Below are 24973 nucleotides of genomic sequence, written 5' to 3'. Positions count from 1 at the left end.
GCTCTGCAACCAGAGAAGCCACCACAATGAGAAGTCTGTGCACAACTAGAGAAAGCACTCACTCACCGTATCTAGAGAAGGCCTGAGAGCAGCAACGAAGACCCAGTGCAGCCAATAAGAAAAATAATAAAACTAATTTTAAAAATATCTGTTACACAGATCAGATGTAGAGGGCCAGGAAGGAGTCAGCAACACTTCTTCACAAGCTGAAGATTGGTGTCGTGAAAAAAACTGAGATTCTGACTTGTGTTTTAAAGTTCATTGTGGGCACTGTTCATTCATTTTACTTAAATAGTAACCTTTTTGTGCTGATGAATGCTTTTCACTGCTTTTCCTGTTTCTGAGGCAGTTTGCAAAGTGGTTTAAGCTGGATAAATTAAACAGGGAGGGGGAAGATCATCATCTGAAGGTTGGGGCATAAATCAATCTGCTACAACAAATAAAATTTATAAACAGTTTTCTACAGTAACATTTTAACAAACATAGTTTTCTATGACAAATAGTCATAGTCCTGGAAAGTCAGTAGTCTTTGGAGGTATTAAATCTTTCATTATTACTCGTTTACTTAGTAAAAGCTTAGAATCTCAAATTTATGATGACAAGGTGCAAAATAAACAGATTTGATCTAAAATAAAGGACAGCTCACATGTCACTGTTCCATCTACCTTATCCTTCTAATAAAGGCAATCTGTTGATTCAGGGCTCTGCGTTCCCAGAAGCACCTGGAGCCTCTTAAAGTTCCTGCCACAGAAGTCTGTGTGGTCTTTGGTCTCGATTTTAATCAAAGCTGAATTAAAGATACTTGAGGCTGGTAAGGCTCAGTACTAGATGGAGGAATCTTTTGTACACTTATACCTTCCCTGCCCCTACAGAAGGGCAGATTTTATATTAGGAAAGCGAATTTAACATCTGCATTAAGTTATTTCACCAAAGTCAAGTGTTACCCCCAGGACAGGGCTCAGGTATTAGTTGACTGACACCTACAAGAGCCTGGGAAAGCTTACAACACCTCCCTTCCAGGGCAGAGCAAATGTCTGCCCCCCAACCCCACACACACCCAGAACAGACCAGCTTCTCTCTTTAGAATCCTGGAAAGCACTGTTCTGCCAGCTGAAACCGACGAAGTCTGGATACAGTGAGGTCTATTCCTAAAGCTCCCTGATACACAATCGGGGCGTTTAAAAAACGCTTATGGGAGGCTTTCCTGGTGTTCCAGTTGTTAAGAATCCACCTGCCAATGCAGGAGACAGCAGTTCGATCCCTGGTCCAGGAAGATCCCACTGGCCTTGAGGCAACTAAGCCCAAGTACCACCACTGCTGAAGCCCGTGTGTCCCAGAGCCAACAAGAGAAACCTCCACAGTGAGGAGCCGGGTTCACTGCAACTAGAGAAAGCCCACGTGCAGCACCAAAGGCCCAAAGCAAAGCAATAAAATTAAAAACACACATACACACACACACACACACACTTCATTTTTTAAAATTTTCGTAGTCCGAAAGGGCCTAAATGTGCTCTGCAACAAGAGAAAACCTCCACAATGAGAAGCCGGTTCACTGCAACTAGAGAAAGCCCACGTGCAGCACCAAAGGCCCAAAATAAATAAATTAATTAATTAAAACTTCATTTAAAAAAATTTTCCTAGTCCAAAAGAGCCTAAGTGTGAGACAGCCTGGTAAACGCCTGACAACCCAAACGAAGGAGCAGAAATACCTGGACGCGGAGACTGAGGGAGAAGGTGAGGATGAGCAGAGAGCAGCTAGGAGATGCAGGCTGTGCTCGGGCACAGGGGGCGGGGCTGAGCCTCCGCCTCAGTCCTCAAGACCTGGTCCACGGACCAGCAACATCACCATCCCCCGGAGCTCGTGGGAAAGCCTGCCACCCCAGACCTAGAACCTGCGCTTTAACAACCCCCAGGTGATTTTATGCAGATCCAACTGTGAAAAGCACTCGCGTGCAACTAACCAAGGAACCGCCTGAACATGTTTTATATCCAACAGAAAGAAATAGTTTCCCTAAATTGAAATAAGGTCTTGGAGGGATTTTGTTGTTGCTGTTACTGGTTACGGGTTTTGTTTTGCATATTTTCCTATTCCTTCTGACGTCCAGTTCAGGTTGTTCTCGTTCGCTCGCTAAGTCATGTCGACTGTTTGTGACCCCATGGACTGCAGCACTCCAGGCTCCTCTGTCCACCACTATCTCCTGGAGTTTGCTCAAATTCATGTCCGTTGAGTTGGTGATGCCATCTTATACCAGCTCAGGTATTTGGTCCTAAACATTTCTCCATCTTATCTTTTACTATCTAATTACTTCTTCCTTTAAATCACCTTTCAAAACCAATTCAATATTCCTTATAAGAATTCCGGGCTTCCGTGGTGGCTCAGACAGTAAAGCGTCTGTCTGCAATGCTGGAGACCCGGCTTTGATCCCTGGGTTGGGAAGATCCCCTGGAGAAGGAAATGGCAACCCACTCCAGTACTCTTGCCCGGAAACTCCCATGAACAGAGGAGCCTGGTAGGCTACAGTCCATGGGGTTGCGAAGAGTCTGACACAACTGAGTGACTTTACTTACTTACTTACTTACTTACTTACTTATGAGAATTCCAAGATTCAAGATAAGAACTTAATTGGGGAATTCATTACTAATTAGTGAGATCTGACACTCCAGACTTTCACACGACATCAATGCAGACAATGAAAACACCCGTTAGAACTGTGTGTGTGCTGCACAAATGTGTGTTTTTAAAAGCACAACAGACAGGGTACTTTCTTTGCCCAAATTTGATACAAGTATGCAGCCGGGAACTCTAATTGATGACTATGGTAAGACCAAACTTTGAGATAAACTAAGTACTTTAGCATGAATGGATTAAAGAATAAAATGAGTTGGTTAAGATCTCATTTCTGACCCTGATGGTACCAAAACAAGGCTGTAATCTTTTGAAACATTTGACACAAACCTCTGAATAATGCCTATACAGTAACGCATACATTCATTTAACTAAAACACTTATTATCTGCTATGAATGTCTACACACTTCCCAGGTGGCGCTAGAGGTAAAGAACCTTCTATCAACACAGGAGGCTTAAGAGATGTGGGTTCAATCCCTGGGTCAGGAAGATCCCCTGGAGGAGGGCACAGCAACCCACTCCAGTATTCTTGCCTGGAGAATCCCATGGACAGAGGAGCCTAGCAGGGATCCATGGGGTCACAAAAAGTCGGACATGACTGAGGGGACTCAGCACACACACATGAATGTCTACAGTGAATTTAATTTTTTCAATATTAACTTTTTAAATATGTATGCTTATTTGGCTGTGCCAGGTCTTAGCTGTGACATGCGGCACCTTCAATTTTCATAGCAGGACTTGAGATCTTTAGTTGCCGCATGTGGGGTCTAGTTCCCTGATCAGGGATTGAACCCAGGCCCCCTGCATTGGGAGCAGAGTCTTAGCTACTGGACCACCAGGGAAGTCTCCTCAATATTAATTTTTTAAACAAATTCAAAGAGATAGGAGATTAGCTACCTACTGCTATATGACAAGGGCTTCCCAGGTGGCTCAGTGGTAAAGAATCTGCCTCCAATGCAGGAGCCACTGGAGACTCGGGTTCAATCCCTGGATCAGGAAGATCCCCTGGAGGAAGAAATGGCAACCCACTCCAGTATTCTTGCCTGGGAAATCCCAAGGACAGAGGATCCTGGCGGGCTACAGTCCGTGGGGTCACAAAAGAGTCTGACACAACTCAGTGACTAAAATAACAACATCCTATGAAGGCTGAAGCCTTATCCCCTACAAGCCCATCTTTCCCCCCTAAAGAACTGGAGGTTGTGCTGGAGGGATTCTTAAGGGAGTTACTTCAAGCATCCTTCTCATTTAACCAAGTGGGGAATACTGAGGCCTGCCTAGAGAGCTTAATCATGGCTCAAGTTCAAGGTTACACAGTTTACGAGCAGTGGCTTCTACTGTTCAGAATCTCCGGGCTGGCCTGGAGAGGAGAGTGCCATGCATGAAAAAGATGCAGTGTTCCCTGGGCTGCCTGAAAGCTGCCCCGACCTCCATAAAGACGTTTTTGTCTCCAAAGAGTTTCCTTTCAATGGCACATCTTGGTGAATTAGAAGGCAGTACACAAAGCCAATGCTGGCAAGGCCCAGAGCTCTTCCCCAGGAAGCTGCGAAGCACACAGACCCTGCCAACAGCAGAGAGCTGATTCAGGGTGACAGGCTGGGGCCCAGGACTTCTTTCTTCCGTAGGATGTTAACTGGTAATCTCCCCTGGAGATAACACACTCCAGGTCTCTGGAAGTGATCTGCCTGGCAGATGTGTTCTGTTTGGCCCATGTAGTGTTTATAAAATTCTGAATTTGTTGCCAATAGTTTAAGCGCATGAGTTTCATACATATACCTGGCTTCCTGGATTCTCATGGAAAATCTGGCCACAACAGGCCCAAATGGGCTGTGCCAATGAATGGCAGGGACTAAGAATAGTAACTGCCCCTTTACTGGGGTAAATGCTCTGGAATTCACCACAGTCCACACCTGGCCCCATTCAGCACCTAGTCCCTGAAGCCATGGGGGATGAGAAGCCCTTATCTATGGTACCCTTTCACTTTGCTTAGAGGTACAGAAGAGGAGGCTCATGAGGTCAAGGGTAAATAACCTGCTCGAGACTAACAAAGGGTGAGGGGCAGAACCAGGCCGATTACGCCACGGCGCCTTCACTGCAGTGCAGGTGGTCACAACGGTGAAATTACTCGTCCGGCTAGGAGTGCTGAGCTCTGCTCAAATGACAAGCCAGAAACAGACGAGCTCCAAGCTACCAAGATAAACTGCCATAATTTAGAATGTGACCAGAGCCTACATCAAATTTTAAAATTGATTTAAAAATACTTCTTAAAGGATAAACACACCTTAGAGAGAAACCTGGTTAATCCATCAGACCTGATTCATCCATCGTATACAGAGTAACAATATTTTCTGCTAATAGAGGCTTTTTTTTTTTTTTTCCCCCAAAATCAAGGGATAAAACTGATTCTGGGTGACACTAAAGCATGGTCAGGAAAGGGCTGCAAGTCTCCCTTGAGCGTTATTAAGTGCAAAGAGGCTCTACACAAAGAATCTTAAACACCTTTTAAAATTCACACAATTCCCTACCAAGAATCCTTCATTTCTGTGAGATTCTGTTTATGTGCCAGTATCCTGACTAAAAGACAGGTATTCAAAATGCAATCCTTCTTTACATTTTGCACATCAGTGTCACAAACTAAATGTCTTCTTGGATTTGTCTCTGCCAATATATTTTCTCTCGTTTTTATTACACTTTGGGGGCATATTTGTCAACTGTTCATGAAAGCTGTCCTTTTAATAGACATACCAAGAATTAGAAATTTTATTGATCTTTTCATTCTTACCAGTTAATCAATTAGTAACCATAATAAACACACCCCCCAAAAGCAAATGAATCATCCAACTAGGAAAAGGCCTACAGGAATCAGTCATGTCACTAATACCTGATACTCTAATAATTTGGTTTCATGGTGTGTTAAGCCTGCTATTTTATAGGCAACCCCAAATAATTAAAGATGGACTACAGTATGACAGATAACTTTCTGAATTTACTTTAATTTATTTTTTCCATTTGTTTATCTGGCTGCTTTTAGTGGTGGCACGCAGGGTCTTTTATTTGTGACATGTGAACTCTCAGTTGCAGGATGTGGGATCTAGTCCCATGACCAGGGATTGAACCCAGGTCCCCTGCACTGGGAGTGTGGAGTCTTAGCCACTGGACCACCAGGGAAGTCCCCTGAATTTTCTTTTTATAAATGAAAGTCTCATATTCTAAATGTAGTGTGACTTTTGGAAGACAGAGTTAAAATCACAAGACAGTTGTTAAAAAACCTGAGAGCTTGGGCTTCCCTGGTGGTCCAGTGGTTGAGAATCTGTCTGCCAAGGCAGGGGTCATGGTTTCCATCCCTGGTTAAGGGAAGATTCCACACGGCACAGAGCCACTAAGCCTGTGCGCTACAACGAGAGTAGCCACTGCAAAGCAGGGCCCACACACCGCCTCTACAGAGTCACCCCCACTAGCTGCAACTAGAGAAGAGCCCTCGCAGCAATGCAGACCCAGAATGGTCAAAAATGAAAAATTATAAAAAAAGAAAAAGTCTGAGAGTGGGTGGTCTGATTCACAAGGTTCCTATCAGTATAACACATCACTGCATTATCAGAATATTTAACAATTCAATGCTGTGACTCCTGTTAACTGACTCAAAATAATACATAAATTGGGACTACAGGCACCACATCTCTCCAGTGGACTAGAAAGAAAATTAACTCAGCATTAACTGACAGTGCCACCACTGCAGGTCAGGTCTTCATCCTTCCCACCCGGGGGACAGCTCCACCACGACAGCTCTGTGCAGGACTCCCTGCTCTGTGCCACCTCAGCCAGTCCCCACCACCAGACTCTTCCTAAAATGCTCACCCTGATCACCACACTCCCTCGCTAAAGGGCCACCGCCTTCCAATCTCCATGAGAGACGGTCCACATTTGCTTTTCCTGTCCAGCATACTGTCAGCATGCGTCGCATGGTTCCTGGCAGGTGGGAGGCATTCAGTAAACATTCGGTGAAAGGATAAATGAAGACGTCAGTGGATCCTCGCTCCTGCTGGCACCTGGAGCTAAAACGCTGCCTGAAACTCTTCCAGCTGCACTGATTACTGTTCCCATTAGACCAGTGGCTCTAAACCAGGGATGATTTCCGTCCGTCACACTGGGAGAGGGATGATGCTTCTGGCATCCAGTGGACAGCGGCCAGGGATGGTGCTGAACATCCCACATTTCAAGGGCAGCCCCACAAAAACAAGGATCCAGCCCCTGTCGAGGCTGAGACCGAAGAGCCCTGCACAAGACATGCCGAAGGCTCCCACCACGTGGATCCGTATCAGCTCCTCAAACGCAGTGCCTTCCTGCCCCTTCCTCCGGGGGCTGCGCTCCTTTCTACCAGCTCTTCCTGCTGGGATGCCATCTGTCCCTCCGGGCCCAGCTCACACGCTGACTCCCCTCCCCTGCAAGTGGATGCCGCTCTGTCTCCTACCCTCATTCAGCTAGTCTGTTCTGAGGACAGGTGCCCCACAAGTCACCTGGATTCAACGGTGGACAAGGCTGCAGGTCCCATTCCTAAAGACCTTACAGAATGGTGGTGAGACAGACAAGGAACAGGTCAGCCACCAAGCTCATCACACACTGTGCTCCTTGGGACTGCAGAAGTAAGCAGGGTGAACACGGATGGGTAACTGGTGGGTGGGAGAGCTCTGCAGTGCATGGAACAGCGAGGCAACATGGAAGATGAGATCTGAGGATGAGACAGAGTCAGGCGGGGGACAGGGGGATGCGCCCCAGGCACAGCACACAGCAAAAACCAGACCCCGAGACAAGGGCCAAATGTGAATATAGGGCAGAAGACAAGACCCATCATACCCAGACATAAGGGCTTGTGGAAGGGCTTCAAGACCTTGGACCACTTTGGGATTTCATCTCCCAAAGCCTTAACCTGGTCCCAGCACAGCCCAGACTCAGAGGCTTGAGTGGCAGAATTAAGTCCCATTTCCCCCCTTTACCAACTCTGTGACATGATGCAAGTGCCTAACCTCTCAGGGCCTGTTTCCTTATCGGTAAAGGAAGAATAGGGCTTCCCAGGTGGCTCAGTGGTAAAGAAATCACCTGCCACGCAGGAGACACAGGTTCGATTCCTGATTCAGGAAGATCCCCTAGAGAACTAAATGGCAACCCACTTCAGTGCTCTTGCCTGGAGAATCCCATGGACAGAGGAGCTTGGCAGGCTATAGTCCATGGGGTCGCAAAGAGTCAGGCACAACTTAGCAACTAAACAACAACAAAGAAAGAGTAACTCATGTAGTTTATAAGCGTTGCTGAGTTACTGAGTTAATATATGTATGTGAACCACGCAGACTTGGCACAGTGTAAGTCGTCAAGTATGAGCTTCTATAACCATGACTGTTACTCATGGTAACTCCTACCTCTGTCCTAGCAGAAGCCTCAAAATCTTACCCATTTCTTTGTTCCCCAGAGCACATAGCAGGGCTCAGAAAATATCTGATGGTGTGCATATGTGTGTGTGTGCGCATGCTTTTGTCTTAATATCTTTTCTGTCACATACTGAGGATACTGCTTTGGTTATGAAATGGCAAACATGGGTAGCTGTACAGCTGCCTGGAAGCTTTCTGGCTAAAGAGCAAATGCCAATGAAATGAAATTTTTGTAGCTCCTCGCAGCAGCGATCGGCACTGTGAATCACAATCTAAATGTCTTCAGTGATACCTTTCATCTTCCCTGGGGACTAATCTCATTTTAGTGGTTTAAAAAAAAAAAAAAATACACACACAACAGTAGCAAAATAATCTTCCCCACTTTGGGACTCTTTCTGGTTTAACAAACCAAATGTCCCAACAGGAAGACTGCCAGAACCAAATGCCGCAGTTAACAGCGTCTTTCATTAGTGGCTGCCTGGGCCTGGGGGGTAGGGTGGGGGTGCTGAGGATGGGGGGTGGGAGCTAAGCGGTGTGGGGTTTTACTTTAGGGTGGGGAAAAGGTTCTAAAATTGGCTGTGGGGATAGTGGCGCATCTCTGTGCATAGACTAAAAGCCACCAAATTGTTCGCTTTGAAAGGGAGAACTGTGTGGTATGTGAAGCTGTTTTAAAGCAGTGTCCTTCAGGACCCTCTCCTCCCCCAAAATAATTAAGTGTGACAGCGAAATCCAGAGTCTCCGAATTACGTTTCCTAAGTACCAAAGTGAATTTACCCAACCTCTTTTCTTGGCCTCCACATGTCCAAAGGTAGCTTTAGAGATACACAAAAGACTGAATCACAGCTTGGCTCCCACACTTGCCATGTGGGTACAAGGGGCCTGCCAGCATCTTTATCTGCAGCTCTTCAGAGAAGTAAGAAGGCAGTCGGGCCAGGAGGGCTCAGCCAGGCGGCTCTCGGCATCAGTGCACTTGGCCGATGTTGTTCTAGACAATGACTAAGTTGGGGGGTGGGGGGACATTTTCCAAACCTCTGTCACTTTTCAGAAGCCGAACTCCACTCAGGGCCGGGCTGTGCTGGGCGGAGGTTTGCTGTGACTTTTCTGCGCCATTCTCCGTGACTCGTTGCCAAGACAGCCAGTGACCACTGGCCCGGGCAGCGCTTCAGGGAGCACTGGAAGCAGGAGCTTGCTCTGGGCAGAGGCAGTCCTGCAGGCAGAGGCTGGGTAAATGGGGGCCCTGGATGGGAAGAGACGGCCACCCTTCCCTGAGACAGACGCAGCTCCACAGGGCAGGGGCCCCTGCCTGGAAACAAGCACCACCCCCAGCAGATGCCTCTGAGTAAGGCACCAACCACCCAGGGGTGCGTGGTTTGCAAGGGTCCTGTTGATTGGCTCAGTATCCTGGTTCCTGCTGGTTTTGTCCAGAGAAAACATGGTGTGTATAAGTGGTGGGTTAGTGGATACACATACGTGATCAGGGGGCATTATACTCATTTTCATTTGTTTATTCACATAATGAAAGGCCACTGAAGGTCCACGGCTGCCAGACCTCCTCCTAGGCCCGGGCTTCTTGCCCTCCCAGGAATTTCTCATCTAGGGCAGGAAAGGACATCAAAGTCACAGGAGTATAGACACAATTCTATTCCCTGATGCAAAGAGCTGACTGGCTGAAGGCAGGAGAAGGGGATGACAAAGGATGAGATGGTTGGATGGCATCACCAACTCAGTGGACATGAGTTTGAGCAAACTCCGTGAGATGCTGAAGGCTAGGGAAGCCTGGCATGTTGCGATCCATGGGGTAGCAAAGAGCTGGACACAGCTGAGTAACTGAACAATTATCATAAAAGAATGGGTGACAGCGAATGGCAGAGGACCTGACTCAGGACGGGAGAACCAGCCCAGGCCTGAAGAATGAAGAAGCAGTGAAGAGGGAGACAGAGACAAACCGCGACCAGGCCTGACAGAGCTGGCTTTTGTTTCAAAGATCTGACTCTGGGTGCTGTTCAGGAAACAGACTGGAAGCAGAGAGACGGACTGACCCACTTTCCCTTTTCACTTTCATGCACTGGAGAAGGAAATGGGCACCCACCCCAGTGTTCTTTTGCGTGGAGAATCCCAGGGATAGGGGAGCCTGGTGGGCTGCCATCTATGGGGTGGCACAGGGTTGGATACGACTGAACCAACTTAGCAGCAGCAGCAGCAGCAGGTGTGCCCAGAGGGCTGTGGGTGCTGGGACATGGAGAAGGGGGAAAAGCAGAGGTCAGAGTGACTCCCGGGCTGCTGGTGGGACAGAGCTGGGGAAGCCTGAAAAGGAGCAGACTAGGGGCTGGGGTGGGGGGACATAAATGAGGTGCTCCATCCTGCTCTGCTGGGTGCCGATGGCGAGGCCAGAGGGCTAGGAGCCAGAAGAGCTGCGTGCTCCTCTGAACCCTCCTGCTTACGAGCCCCGGACCTGAGATCACCGAGTGCCATGGTGCCCCACACAGATCCACACACAGTGCACTCGCCACCCAGGCCGCTCCTTAACTCAGATCTAGCCACCACTCGGCCTCTACCTTACAGCTGAGGACCTGCAGCAATAGCTCCATGAGGAGTGTTCTTTTTCTTTAAATAAGGAGACATGGGGGAGTCTGGATATTCTTTTGCTCATTTCCTGGGGGTCTGATGCCATTCCAAAATCACTGCAGATGGTGACTGCAGCATGAAATTAAAAAACACTTGCTCCTTGGAAGAAAAATTATGACCAACCTAGAGGCATATTAAAAAGCAGAGACATTACTTTGCCAACAAAGGTCTGTCTAGTCAAGGCTACGGTTCTTCCAGTAGTCATGTATGGATGTGAGATTTGGACCATAAAGAAAGCTGAGGACCAAAGAAATGATGCTTTTGTGGTGTTGTAGGAGACTCTTGAGAGTCCCTTGGACTGCAAGGAGATCCAACCAGTTCATCCTAAAGAAAATCAGTTCTGAATGTTCATTGGAAGGACTGATGCTGAAGCTGAAACTCCAATCCTTTGGCCACCTGATGCGAAGAACTGACTCATTTGAAAAGACCCTGATGCTGGGGAAGATTGAAGGCAGGAGGAGAAAGGGATCACAGAGAATGAGATGGCATCCTCTCATCCAGTTGGATGGCATCACCAACTCAATGGACATAAGTCTGAGTAAACTCTGGGAGTTGGTGATGGACAGGAAGGCCTGGTGTGCTGCAATCCATGTGGTCGCAAAGAGTCGGACATGACTGAGCGACTGAACTGAACTGACGCCACAACAGACGTGGTCCTGAGAGTGGCCGGCCAGCTGGCCTGGGGCTTCTGCAGTCTCCACTTGCCCTGGCCCCATGTTATTGCCCCTTGCTCATTGGAGGGTTTGACAAAGTTAAAAATCACACACTACACGAATATAAAAAGTCATTGCTGAGTCCTCTCCTTGAAGAAGACACTCCCTTAACAGACGTCCACTAGACCAACGTGAAGGTGTCACCAATACTCCCCATGCCCCTGCAAAGGCTCTGATCGTGGCCCAGGGCAAGCCGGCGGCCCCTCCATGCTCTGCAGACTTCTGCCCTGACCCCATGGAGTTGCCCTCAGACCTGTTCATGCCTGCACTCATTTTTAAATTGTCTAATTTAATTAAAATCAGAGAAATAGGAATGTAAAAAATGTTGCTTCTGATAAAGCAAAGATGGCTGCTTTGGGAAGACTCCATAAAAGCAAGCTGGTAAAAAATAAAATACAATTGAATTAGGTACTAGGGAGGCAAGTGAAAAGATCTGATGAGCATAAACCTAAAAGAATCCTTTGCTCAGAATACTTGCTAAGTGATTTTTAACTGACTACTCCACTGGGAAAATACCCAAACTGGAAAAGATTCCTTATGAATGTTGTTTACACAAGAAAGGCTCCTTTGCAGGCCCATCCATAAACCCAAACTATTAACATAAGCTATGACCTTGGACTGACCTCAAAAGACTAGTAAATGAATGTACATTTATAATTAGAGTTTACATTAAGATGAAATGCCAAAAATGTGTAATTCTTTAATAATTCCCCTCTTTAGCTAATTCTTTCTGTTCATTGAGAAACTACCAGGCTTCTACTGTAGTTAAAAAACAAAACAAAACAGGAAATTTCTAATTAGACCCTTACTTCATATCATACATAAAAATTTACTCAATATGGAACCAGACCTAAATGTAACAGCATAAATTATAATACTCTTAAAAGAAAACACAGGAGTAAAAATCTTCACAGTTTGGGTTTAGGTAAAGATTTCTTGGGCTTCCACACAGTAAAGAGTCTGCCTGCAATGCAGGAGACCTGGGGTTCGATCCCTAGGTCGGGAAGATCCCCTGGAAAAGGGAATGGCTACCCACCCCAGTATTCTTGCCTGGAGAATTCCATGGACAGAGGAGCCTGGGGGGCTACAGTTCTAAGATATTGCATCAAAAGGACAAAAAGAAAAAGTCGGTAACTGGGACTTCAGAATTTAAAACTTGGGTGCTACAAATGACATCATCAAAAAAGTGAAAAACAAGCTACAGAATGGGAGAGAAGATGTGCAAATCATATAGCTGACAAGCGACTTGCATGCAGAACATACAGAGTCCATGACGATACCACCCGGAACTTGCCCGACGTCAGGACATAGAAAGAACTCTAACAAACTCAGTAACAGAAACAGAAATAACCCTATTCGAAAACCAGGCAAAGGATCTGGATAGATAGTTCTTCAAAGATTACAAACAGCCAACAAGCATGTGAAAAGATATCCAGCATCATTAGGCAGTAGGAAAATGCAAATCAAAACCACAATGAGATTTCACTTCACATCCGTGTGCTGGGTTATAAGTAAATGGACAGTCTCCAGTATGGATGAGGGTACGGAGAAATCTGAACCACGTGCACCATTGCTAGGAATGGAGATGGTGCAGCTGCTTTGGAGAACAGCTTGGTGGTTCCTTAAAATGCTAAACACCGCTACTTACGGCCGTGTGTACTGTCACTTCAGCTGCGTCTGACTCTGCGGCCCTGTGGACTGTAGCCCGCCAGGCTCCTCTGTCCATGGGATTCTCTAGGCAAGGATACTGGAGTGGGGTGCCATGCCCTCCTCCTGGGGATCTTCCCGACCCAGGGATCAAACCCATATCTCTTCCACTGGCAGGCAGATTCTTTACCACTTAGCCACCAGGGAAGACCCAAAATGAAACATATGTCCCCACAGAAAGAACTCTATGTGGATGTTCGTAACAGCTTTCTTCACGATAGCCAGTGTCCAAACGGGAGAATGTCCGTCAGTGACCAAAAAATTATCGAAATGTTCACCAGTGGGTGAGTGGACAAACAAAATGTGGTAATCCATACACTGGAATATTCTTATTCAGTAGAAAGGGACAAAGTGCTGATACAAACTGCAACATGGGTGAATCCTAAAAAGATTATGTTAAGGGAAAGAAGCTAGTCACAAAAGACCACAGATTATATGATTCCATTTATATGAAATGTCTAGAAAAGGCAAAGTTACAGAGGTAAATTAGTAGCTGGCCATGCTGGGAATGGAAACATAAAGAGACTGAAAATGGACACAAAGTACCCTTTCTGGGGAGAGGACGAGTTCTAAAACTGTGATGCTGTACCACTCCACAAAATGTATTAAAAATCAGTAAAACTTAAAAAGAGTGAATGTTATGGTACCTCAACAGTCATTTAAAAACAGAAAAGCAAAGAAAAAAGGCATTCAGAAACAAAAGTTCACTTGTCTTTTGGAAATGTTCTAACGGGAACTTTTTATGCACTGATTTTTACAGACAATGAGAGTGAGGAGGGAATATATCGAAACTCCTATTTTAGTCACAGGCACCCTTCTCAAAGAGGGAACCGGTCTGGCCTACATGGATGGTATAATTAAAGGTATTCATTTCGTTTTCTTCATTGATAGGTTAGAATGTTTTACATAATGTTTTCAATCCTGTTCAGACTTGAACCAACATTTCCAGGGTCATTGTTCCTAGAGAAGTCCTTAGGTGAGACCTGAGGAAGTAAGTTTATTCTTTAGGAATTTCATTTATTGTCTGAGAGTGAAAGGGTTTCCAGGAGGGACCAAGAAATATTCAGAATTAGTGAACACAGTTGGCACCTCTGAAACAGCTGTGGAGGCTTAAAATGTCCAGGGAAATCATCTTTTTAGGTCAACCACTGATGATCCCTGTACTCTGAGGGGGGAAATACCCGGCGATAAAATGAGATGGAAAAACTGATTGGGACCTGAAAACAATTAAATGCAGGTAATTTTGAAGGCATGTTTTAATCTCAGTATTTCTCCCTTTGAGAATTTCTTCAAAACAGGTGTTGTAAACTTTTCAGAAAGACCATTATTTGCTAGAAGAAAGTAGTCTTAATTAGGATACGTGTCAAGGAAATATAATTATCAATTTGCCTAATTAAAATGAATATCTGAACATGCCTGAGGATTGTGAGCCTTCTCAGGTGAGACACGTACAACTTATTTTCTATAAACATCTGTTGATGGAGCCAAGCAGATTGTGTTAGCAGGAAATGGGTGACTGAGCCAAGCTTAGCAGACAACAGAACTGCACAGGAATATTGTTCCTCAAAAATCAGCAGGAGGAAGTCTTAAAGTGCTTGCCATTGACTGTCTGTGTCCTCCCCAAATCCCTACACTGAAATCTAACTCCAAGTGTGATGATATTTGGAGATGGGGACTCTGGGAGGTGATTAAGCCGTGAGGGCTCAGTACCGGGATTACCCGAGGACTTCCCTGGTGGTCCAGTGGTTGAGAAGCCACCTGCCAGTGCAGGGGACATGGGTTCGATCCCTGGGCCAGGAAGATCCCACATGCCACAGGGGCAACTGAAGCCCGTGCACCACAACTACTGAAGCCCAGTGCCGGGAGCCCGTACTTCTCAACAAAGCCTGTTGACAGCAACTCGAGAGCAGCCCCTGCTCAATGCCACTAGAGAAAGACTTCACAGCAACAAAGACCCAGCGCAACCAAAAAGAAAGAAAACGTTTTAACAAAAGAGAGAGACCCGAGAGAGCTCACTCCCCACTTCCTCCACGCGAGGACCCAGCAGGAGGACAACCATCTACTGTTACGATACTTACACATCATTATACAGTACACATACATTACATAAAATGCACAGCTCCAGGAGTGAACTGTAATGCAAACTGTGGGCTCCGGCTGATCATGTGGGGTCACTGTGTGTTCCTCAAGTGTAACGAACACACCACTCTGGTGGGGGGATGTTGATAATGGGAGAGGCTATCATGTGTGGGGGTGGGGTGGGCTATATGGGAAATTTCTGTACTTTCTCCAACTTTGCTAGGAATGTGTAACTAAGCTAAAAAATTAAGTCTTTTTTTTTTTTTTTAAAAAAAAAGGAGAAGACCCATCTATGAATCAGGAAGAAGGTTCTCCCCAGACACTGAATCTGCAGGTTTCTTGACCTTGGATGGCCCTTGGACCAGCCTCCAGGATGTGAGCAATGCATTTCTGTTGTTTTTAAGGCACCCAGCCTATGGTGTTTCGTCATACCAGCCCCAGCTGGCTAAGAGAGCACGCCTTCATTTACCTGACAAGCTTCACTTGAGAAATAAACTGTTTAATTCTGGAGGGGGCTTCCAGTAGGGAGCATGAGGGTTATCAGGGCTGTGATTCTAGGCACAGTTACTGGAGTTCACCAAAACCTCCTTGACAGGCAATGTGTATTTTGGCAAGAGACAGAAAAAGCCAGTTCCTTTCCTTTCTCTTCCAAGCCTGCCCCTGGGGCAACTCCACCAGCTTATCCCCTGCCCACGGAGCCTGAACTGGCAATGGACCCTCCAAGGGCATGGCCCAAAGTCACCAGCAATGCTAACAGGGACCTGGGACCCAGGGAAGGCAGTGACAGTGGTAAAGGCAGCCTGGGGGTGGACTAGGTGCTCAACATGCAGTGAACTGAACCCACAAGACTAGGGGTTTTAAGCCTGGCCCTCCAAAACCAGGGGTTTCCCCAGTGGCTCAGAGGTGAAGAATCTGCCTGCACTGCAGAAGACAAGGGTTCATCCCTGAGTCAGGAAGATCCCTGGAGAAGGGCATGGCAACCCACTCCAGTATTCTTGCCAAGAGAATCCCATGGACGGAGTAGCCTGGCGGGCTGCAGTTCACAGAGTCAGACATGACTGAGCGACTGAACACACAGGCACGCTCCAAAGCCAGGCCTTTAGAAGCCCTGGGCTATATGGGTTCTCCATCCATGGGCTCCTCTATCCATGGGATTCTCTTGGCAAGAATACTGGGGTGGGTTGCCATGCCCTTCTCCAGGGCATCTTCCCAACTCAGGGATCGAACCCACATCTCCTGCGATGCAGGCAGATTCTTTACCTCTGAGCCACCAGGGAAACCTGTGGTTTTGGAGGGCCAGGCTTAAAACCCCTAGTCTTGTAGGTTCACTTCACTGAATGTTGAGCAGCTAGTCCAACCGCAGGCTGCCTCTCCTGCCGTCACTGCCTTCCCTGGGTCACAGACCCCTGTACACACATGCTAGGCAGGCCCACTGGGCTGCTCAAGTGGCAGGGGAAACCAAGCTCAGGCCCCACTCCTAGCAGTCCAAGGTCATTTCCCTCCTCCTCGCTCATCAGTTTATCTTCTAAATCTCTCGCCATACCCACATCTCCGCAATTTTTTCCCAGGTGGATGTTTCTCTGGTCCTACGGCAGTCCTGGGGCAGCTCCAGTGAGCTGGGAAGCTTCATACCTGAGCACCCCCGTAATCTCCACCGGAAGCCCCCTACCACCTCCACATGTACCTCCAGCGACTGAGAATCAACAGGGTCAAAGTGAACAATGTGTGCCTTGGAAATGTTGCCTCAGGACAAGTTGCTGAGCTCCGGCTTCCATTAGACTGCACCCCAAGTTTCTCGAAAGCAGAAGCTCTGTTGCTACTGCTGCAGCCAGACCGTTCTTTCCAAAATGGAAACGGCATCACCTCATACATGCAGCTTAAAAGCCCTTGGTGTGATGGGCTTCCCTGGTGGCACTAGTGGTAAAGAACCCACCTGCCATTGCAGATGTAAGAGACGCGGGTTTGAACCCTGGATGGGGAAGATCCCCTGGCCAAAAAAATGGCAACCCACTCAACCCACTCCAGTACTCTTGCCTAGAAAATCCCATGGACACAGGAGCCTGGGCAGCTATAGTTTACAGGGGTCACAAGAGTCAACACGATTTAGTGACTGAATAACAACCACCATAAGATAAAAACAAAACTCCTTGATGACCCCCTTTCCCACAAGCCAGTCTCATGCCACAGCGCCCCGCTCCACACTCAGGAGCTTCCTTCTTTCAACCTTCCCTTTCCGCCCCACCAGGTCAGACTTCCACTCGAACTCTGGTCCACAGTGGCCTTCCTGCCCTTCAGGGCCCAGGTCCCTCCCACTCACCCTTCAACCAGGGGCCAACACATCCTTCCCCAGGGAAGCCTCCCTCAGGACCTTGTTCAGGTCCCCTCCCTTCCCTGACATCTGCTAAGGCTGCTATTTATGCTGGTTCATGTGGCCGGCAGGTTAGTATCGGGCTCTCCAAGTAGCTACATGTCAGAGGCGGACTGTGTGGGCTGTGTGAGTCACTAGTCGTGTCCGACTCTTTGTGACCCCATGGACTGTAGCCCGCCACCAGGCAAGAATACTGGAGTGGATTGCCATTCCCAACTAGTTTCTCTCATCAATGCACTCTGGGATCTAATATAATTGCTGGGACAAGGCAGGTGCTTAGGACATTGTCTGTTGGATGAGCCAACAGACAAATGGATGGACAGACAGATGAAACGATGGACATATGACAGACAGACTGGTGAATGGATGGTCTGGGAGATAGGTGGATGGACAGAAAAGAGAGGTAAGGGAGAGAGGAGGAGGAAGAGATGGGCAAAGAGAACATTTGTTCCCAGGGCCAAGCCCTCTTTTGAGCCCTCAATCCCATCTTTTCCCATCTCCTCAGGTACTGCTCTCCAACCAGCGACCCTGCCTTTTGCATTTTTCAACCCCAGATCCATCTCAGACCAATCACGTGACCTTGGGCAAGTTGCCCAGCCTTTCCGAGATTGACTTTTTCCTCACTATAGAAAGAAGAGAATCATAATAGCTAGTTCAACAGGACTGTTTTGAAGATTACATGAGATAGTCCACAGGCTTCCCTTGTGGCTCAGCTGGTAAAGAATCTGCCTGCAATGTGGGAGGCCTGGGTTTGATCCCCAGGTTGGGAAGATCCCCTGGAGAAAGGAACGGCTAGCCACTCCAGTATTCTGGCCTGGAGAATTCCATGGACCGAACAGTCAGTCATGGGGTGGGGTCACAGAGTTGGACAGGACTGAGCGACTTTCACTTTCTTTCACTTGAGACAGTCCACACACCGCGCAGAATACAGTGCCTGGCAAGCCATAAACAGCTGATAGATGTCAGATGCTCCTATTGTTCTCACCATCTTTACTACTGTTGTAAACCCTTCAGCCTTCCAGCAGCCTTGCTCCTTCCTCAAGCTTCTAGTGTCCTATGTCAACCTTGCATCACCAAAGGGCTCCAAGCAGAATCCTATGCTTGCTGACTGCACATCCTCACCCTCTGCCATTCCTCAAGCACCATGTCCCCGGGCTTTCCCCTACAACTCTACTGAAACTGTCCTCCCAAAGGTGACAGAACAATCAAACCTGCTCAGCTACCACTCACCTAGACGTCTGCAGCATCTGAGCCTGTGCACCACCCTGCCTGAGCCCCTCTCCCTGGCTTTGCTACCAAGGCCAGTTCCTGGGTTTATCTTCCAAAATTTCTGGTTGCTTCCTGCTCTGAGACTTTCAGTGTGTCTTTCCCTGTTTCTTACCTGCTAAACGTAGGCATATCCTAAGGTTACACACACACACACCCCCCATCCACTACTCTACACTTTTCCTCTGAGCGATGCCACTGACCCCTACAGCCATACCATCTACTTGCCTCTCTGGGGATGGCAGCACTCACACCTCCACCCCCAGCCGTACACTGCATCCTCCAAGTTGCCCCAGATTTCCTGACAGCACTTCGAAGCCACCACTTCCCAATCAATCCCATCATACCTGACCCTCCTCCTTGCTCCCCGATTTATGTGAAGAGTCTCACCAACACTCAGGACCAACACTTAAAATCCCAACTCCTACTGCAGTGGCCTATTTTTTGTGCTTAGATTATGGGTCCTTGCCTTCCCCTTGCTTTGCTTTTTCCTACTCTCCAAAAGATATCAGAGAATGCAGTAGGACTGCAATAAATACTTCCTGAGCTGAAAGGAGACAGGGCAGAGTCACAGGGAACTCTCACAGCCTGCTAGTGGGAATATAAGTTGCTGCAAGTATTCTGGAAAGCAATGTGACAAGATTTAGTAAAGCTGGAAAGATCATATTCTGCAACCCAGAACTTTGCTCTCCTGGGTGGACACCTTGGAGAAATTTTCCTGTGTGTCCACAAGACCTGTACGAGAATGCTCATAACAACAGTTATCAATGGTGAAAAACAGAAAGAACTGAATATCCATCATATCAGGATCCTTGGAGGAAATAGCTGGCATGTTCAAATTATGACAATTAAAGGAGCGTTTAAAGGGGGATTATTTGGGATGAGTTGAGTGCAGAGCATCAAAGGATGGTTTAGTAGTCCAACACAGAAAAGCAGAACTCCATCTGAAAAGAGGGCGGAAATGGTTACCCAAATCTGAAACGAGAGTTCCAGCAGAAAGACCATGTTGAGAGAAGCAGCGAATTTCAGGGGAGGAGTACAGCCAGGGAAAGAGAAGTGTTAAAAACCTGGCTTAAAACTCAACATTCAAAAAACTAAGATCATAGCATCCATCAGGTCCCATCACTTCATAGATAGGGAAACAATGGAAACAGTGAGAGACTGTATTTCAGGGGGCTCCAAAATCACTGTAGATGGTGACTGCAGCCATGAAATTAAAAGACACTTGTTCCTTGGAATAAAAGCTATGCCCAACTGAGACAGCATATTAAAAATCAGAGACACTACTTTACTGACAAAGGTCTGTCTAGTCAAAGCTGTGGTTTTTCCAGTAGTCATGTATGGATGTGAGAGTCGGACTATAAAGAAAGCTGAGTGCCAAAGAATTGGTGCTTTTGAACTGTGGTGTTGTAGAAGACTCCTGACAGTCCCTTTGACTGCAAGGAGATCAAACCAGTCCATCCTAAAGGAAATCAGTCCTGAATATTCATTGGAAGGACTGATGCTCTGAAGCTGAAGCTCTAATCCTTTGGCCACCTGATATAAAGAGCCAACTCATTGGTAAAGACCCTGATGGTGGGAAAGACTGAAGGCAGGAGGACAAGAGGACGACAGAGGATGAGATGGTTGGATGGCATCACCGACTTGATGGACATGAGTTTGAGCAAGCTCTGGGAGTTGGTGATGGACAGGGAAGCCTGGTGTGCTGAGTCCATGGGGTCGCAAAGAGTCAGACCCGACTGAGTGACTGAACTGCAACCAGAGGCAGCTCCACAGAGAAGTCAGGGGAATAAACACTTTAGCTTTCCCATTCCTCTGGTCTCCAAAGGGGACTCCCCATTGTCTCAACCCAACAGACGGCCCAAGGGCAAGGAGCCCATGGATAAAGCCCATGGATGTCAACCTTCTGAGAGTTTGGTGGGGAAGGGAGGGTGTAGATGTGCAAAGCAAAGGGAAGATCCTCAGAATATCTAGCAACAGAATGTATCAAGTATTGATCTATGCTTATATTATGGAATACTGCCCAGCAAGAAAATGAGCAATGAACTGTGGAAAATTCTTAAAGAGCTACTTATACCAACATGGATAAATCTCAAAAACCTCACACTGGATTGAAACAGAGAAGGAACTCGAGGGGTCCTCCAGAAAACAAAAGCCTTTCTGTGTCCTTCATTTCTTGTTTGAAGAAAAGGCTTTAGTCTCCTAGACCTTCCCTGAGTTTCCAAGAACAGATTCAAGGGGTTAATAATGAGGGACTTGAGGGGATGCAGAAACGAAGGGAAAACAGTCAAGAAACAATAGTAACAGGATGAAACAGAGTCCCAGTTCCTCTACAAGGGAGGCACCTAACAATCTGATCCAGTCTTTTGAGTTCTGCGGCCCTCCCCACCCCCCCAGGTGAAAGATGATAACTAACATGGTGAAACCCCCAGACTGGTCACAACTAGAGGCTGAAGCCTGAGATTCCTGGAGCCCTACCCTGTTACCTCACCAGAAACCAATCAGAAGAAAGTTATTCACCCTGCAGCTGTCTCCCCAACTGTTGCCTTTAAATACTCTTCCCTGAGGGACTTCCCGAGCAGTCCAGTGGTTAAGACTCCCCCTTACAATGCAGGGGGTGTGGGTTCAATCCCTGGTCAGGGAGCTGAGATCCCACATGGCTCCCAGCCAAAATATCATCCACATTAAATTAAAAAAGAAAAAAAAAAAAAAACCACTTAAGAACCAAAACCTCTTCCCTGAAAACCAGAGGGACCTGGAGTGTTTTGAGCATGAGTCACCTGCTCTCCTAGCTTGGTCCTGCAATAAATCCTCCTCTGCTCCAAACTCTGATATTTTGGTTTGTTTGGCCTCACTGTGCGTCACACACATGAACTTGGGTTCAAAAAACCATGAAAAAGGCACATTAAATCAATATTTAGAGAACGAGCACTATAACAGGTTCTATTTTAAAATCCACCTCAACCAGATCTCTGGCCCCATATACTCTTCCAGAACCCTGCCTCCTTCCCCACCCTCCCACCAACGGTTGCAGAAAATAAAAGAACAAAGCTTTAGACCAGAGAGTTACAGAAAATAAACCTACTTCAGTAACGGTGACCAAGGGAAAATTTGTCTGAGAAAGTGATCAAACTTTAATTAAGGTGCGAAGATTTGAGGAAGAGCCAGACCCATCAGCCAGCTATTAGCCAGGCCCTACAGAGAGAAAGGACTTGGCCTTTTAAAATAGGGAGTTCAAGAAGCCCAGTGAAGCAGAATTGAGCAAGAAGAATGGCGAGCGTGAAGTAATAAAGGTGAGCACAAGCCGGATTGTACAGGGCATCTGGGGTGACTTCCCCGGGGTGACAAAAACCGGTGAGTTCATGGGAAGGAAGGTGACTCCACGCAGCAAAACCCGCAGGGAGGAGCAAGGAACGGGGAGCAGTGGTTTCTCTTGGGCCTCCGGAGTGAACATTCACTCAGCACTTAGCCTGTGTCAGGAACCGGGTTACAAAAAGTCTTTGAACCTGCTAACTCTCCTGTGAGGTAAGCATTAACAAACCCATTCTCACAGCGAGGCGAATTAGCTAACTCCAAAGTCCAAGCACGTAACTCGAACACAACTCTTGACTGCCTCCCCGCTCTCTTAGCTCTGAAGGCACTGCCAACATTTGGGTGAATGACTCATATTGTAGAAGATAACCGTGATTACGGAGTACAAATCTACATCAAGGTCAACAACCATAATAAAAATAACCGCATCGCACGTGCACCCAGCGGTTATCCCGTGCCACATAGAACCTCGTTGCTTTATTCCCGCTTTACAGATGAGGAAACTGAGGCAAACACTCCCTGAGCCACGTATCCAAGGCAGGACTTAGAAATCAAGTCTAACTGCACAGCCCGCGCTATCAACTATGTTTTGCTGCCTCACTTTTATTTTCTTTCGGAGAACCTCGGTCAAGGCCAACGAAATTCCATGACTGTCGGACCCCTAGCCCAGGAACGCCTGTCTCACAGGAGCCCCTGGAAGCCCCACGTGCGGGAGGTGCGGTTGCTATTGCGGTCCCCAGCCCCCGGGGTGCAGCCCCCACTCGGGTCCGGCTGGAGGTGCATACCCCAACTTAACGTTCCCCGCGCCGAATGTTCCGCAGCCCTGAAACCACCCACTCCCCAGCAGGAAGTACCTGAGGAAAAGGAGTCCAGGGTCCTGCCCCGCGCTCTGTGGAAAACACCCTTCTCCTCTGCAGCCGACATGGCTAGAGAGTATTTTGGCCTTAACTGAGTCCGCTGAGTAGCAAGGAGCTGCGAGACTCCTAACTGTCCAAGCGCCGGATGGGGCCTGCCCGGCTGGGGGCTGCGCCCTCGGCTTGGGGCGGGGCGGGGCTGGCGGGCGCGCAGGACTCGGTCGCTCGGGGCGCCACTAGTGCTGTCTGAGCGGGGCGGAAGCGTGAGCGGCCCCTCTGGAATCGACTGAGACTCCTGGCGAGTGGAGGCCACTTGCCAGTCGCCTGCGTGGGCAGACGGAGTGAATTTGGCCTCAGGCATGTGGGTAGATCTTCGCTAAAGGTGGGGGCTCCAGGTTTAACAAGTAAATCTGAACCCCGGTCTCCCGCATTCCAGGCGAGTTTTTTACCCTCTGAGCCACCAGGGAATCCCAAGATTACAGGACACTCAGTTAAATTGGAATTTCAGATAAGCAATGAATGATAAGTATGTCGTATGTAATTTGGAAGATGCTTGTACTAAAATGTTCATAGTTGTTCATCTGAAACAGCAGTTTAAGTGGGGACTTGTATTTTATCTGGTCCAAAGGACCCAGCCCTGTCCTTGGGGGATAAGACAGTACCGGCCACCTGCTGTGATCGCTGACATTTCATTCTGAAGCAGCTTCAGTTTTGCTTGTCATCAGCACCATCACCATCATTCCATTTGAAACCAAATCCCCCTAAAATTGAGTTCTTTTACCAAATTGTGATTAATCTCACTATTAAAATTTTTTATTCACTAGTTCTGTCAGGACTGAGGACTATCAAAGAATAAGGGAGATTGAAACCAACCAGGACTGGGGCCTTTCAGGGTAGAAAAGCCCTGCCATGTCCGCTTGTTTATTTGTAGGGGAAAAAAAGGCTTTAGCCTCTGAAGCCTCTGTTGAGTTCCAAAGAGCAGGCTCAAGCAGTTAATGATTAAGACAGCAGAGTCACCAGATTCTGTAGGAATGTAGATAAACAATCTGATGTATGTGAAGACACCCCCCACCCCCAACTCAGGTGGAGGGTGGTGACTACGTGCTGACCACAAGCACAAGACTCCAGACTGGCTGGAACCAGAAGGTTAAAATTTCAGAAACATCACCCTGTTACCCACCCAACCAATCAAAAGAAAGTCTATAAGCATTCTAGACACTCCTGCCTAACACTACCTTTTTAAAACCCTTGCTAGAAAGCCATCAGTTTTATTTGTGTCTTTTGAGCATGAGCTGCTACCCCTTACAAATAAACTCTACTTTGCTGCAAACACCCAATGTCAGAGTTTCGCTTTCTGCACCATGGACACAAGAGTCCTTGCTTAGTGACACATTACTGTCATCACCCATCATTAAGCATCTGGGATTGTTAAGCACTTTGCACCAGCTCAATTAATCCACACAAAAACCTCAGGGGATGGTGCCGTCATTCGCTGTATTTATCAAAAGAGGAAACTGATGCCCAGAAAGATGAAATGGTGTGCACAAGGTGACACACACCCAGGAAAGTAGTGAGACAGCCGCCCACCTGTACTAGTATCTGTCCAGCAAAAAAAAAAAAAAAAAAAATCATTAAAATGAACTACTAAGCCAGCGTTTGTCAAACCTGCTAAAGATACAAATTCCAGACTGGAGCTGCTGTACCTGGAATTTGGTCTCTGTACCACATCACCGAATTGAGTCTTGGAGATAGAGTTTGGAATAAAGTAGGAAAAAAGAGCTTTATTGCTTTGCTGGGCAAAGAGGGCCACAGTGGGCTAATGTCCTCAAAACTGTGTGTAAAGACCTAGAAGGGGTAGTGAGAAGTTTTATAGGAATGGTTCAAAGAGGAGGGTGTGATCAACTCATGAAAACTCTTCTGATGGTGGGGAGGCAAGTTGAAGTCAGCATGGTCAACCTCCTGGTTCCTACTGGTCTGGGGTCTACATGCTTGTGGGCAGCATGCA

The 24973-nt window shown here is 47.3% G+C and overlaps 1 protein-coding gene across 1 annotated transcript in view; it reads right to left on the bottom strand.

Annotated features, from left to right (window-relative positions):
• CPPED1 (calcineurin like phosphoesterase domain containing 1) overlaps window positions 1-23104 on the bottom strand; it is a 133235-nt gene extending 110131 nt beyond the window's left edge. Inside the window, exon 1 of the mRNA XM_068967895.1 lies at window positions 22969-23104. Within this exon, the coding sequence (XP_068823996.1) occupies window positions 22969-23038 (70 nt within the window). The 5' untranslated portion in view covers window positions 23039-23104. The remainder of the gene's footprint in view (window positions 1-22968) is intronic.
• Window positions 23105-24973: the final 1869 nt, after the last annotated feature.

This window comes from Capricornis sumatraensis, chromosome 3 (assembly GCF_032405125.1).
Source record: "Capricornis sumatraensis isolate serow.1 chromosome 3, serow.2, whole genome shotgun sequence".
In the NCBI taxonomy this organism is placed as follows: Eukaryota; Metazoa; Chordata; class Mammalia; order Artiodactyla; family Bovidae; genus Capricornis; species Capricornis sumatraensis.
Note: the sequence above shows the minus strand (reverse complement) of the source record. Positions and strands in the feature narration are given on the sequence as shown.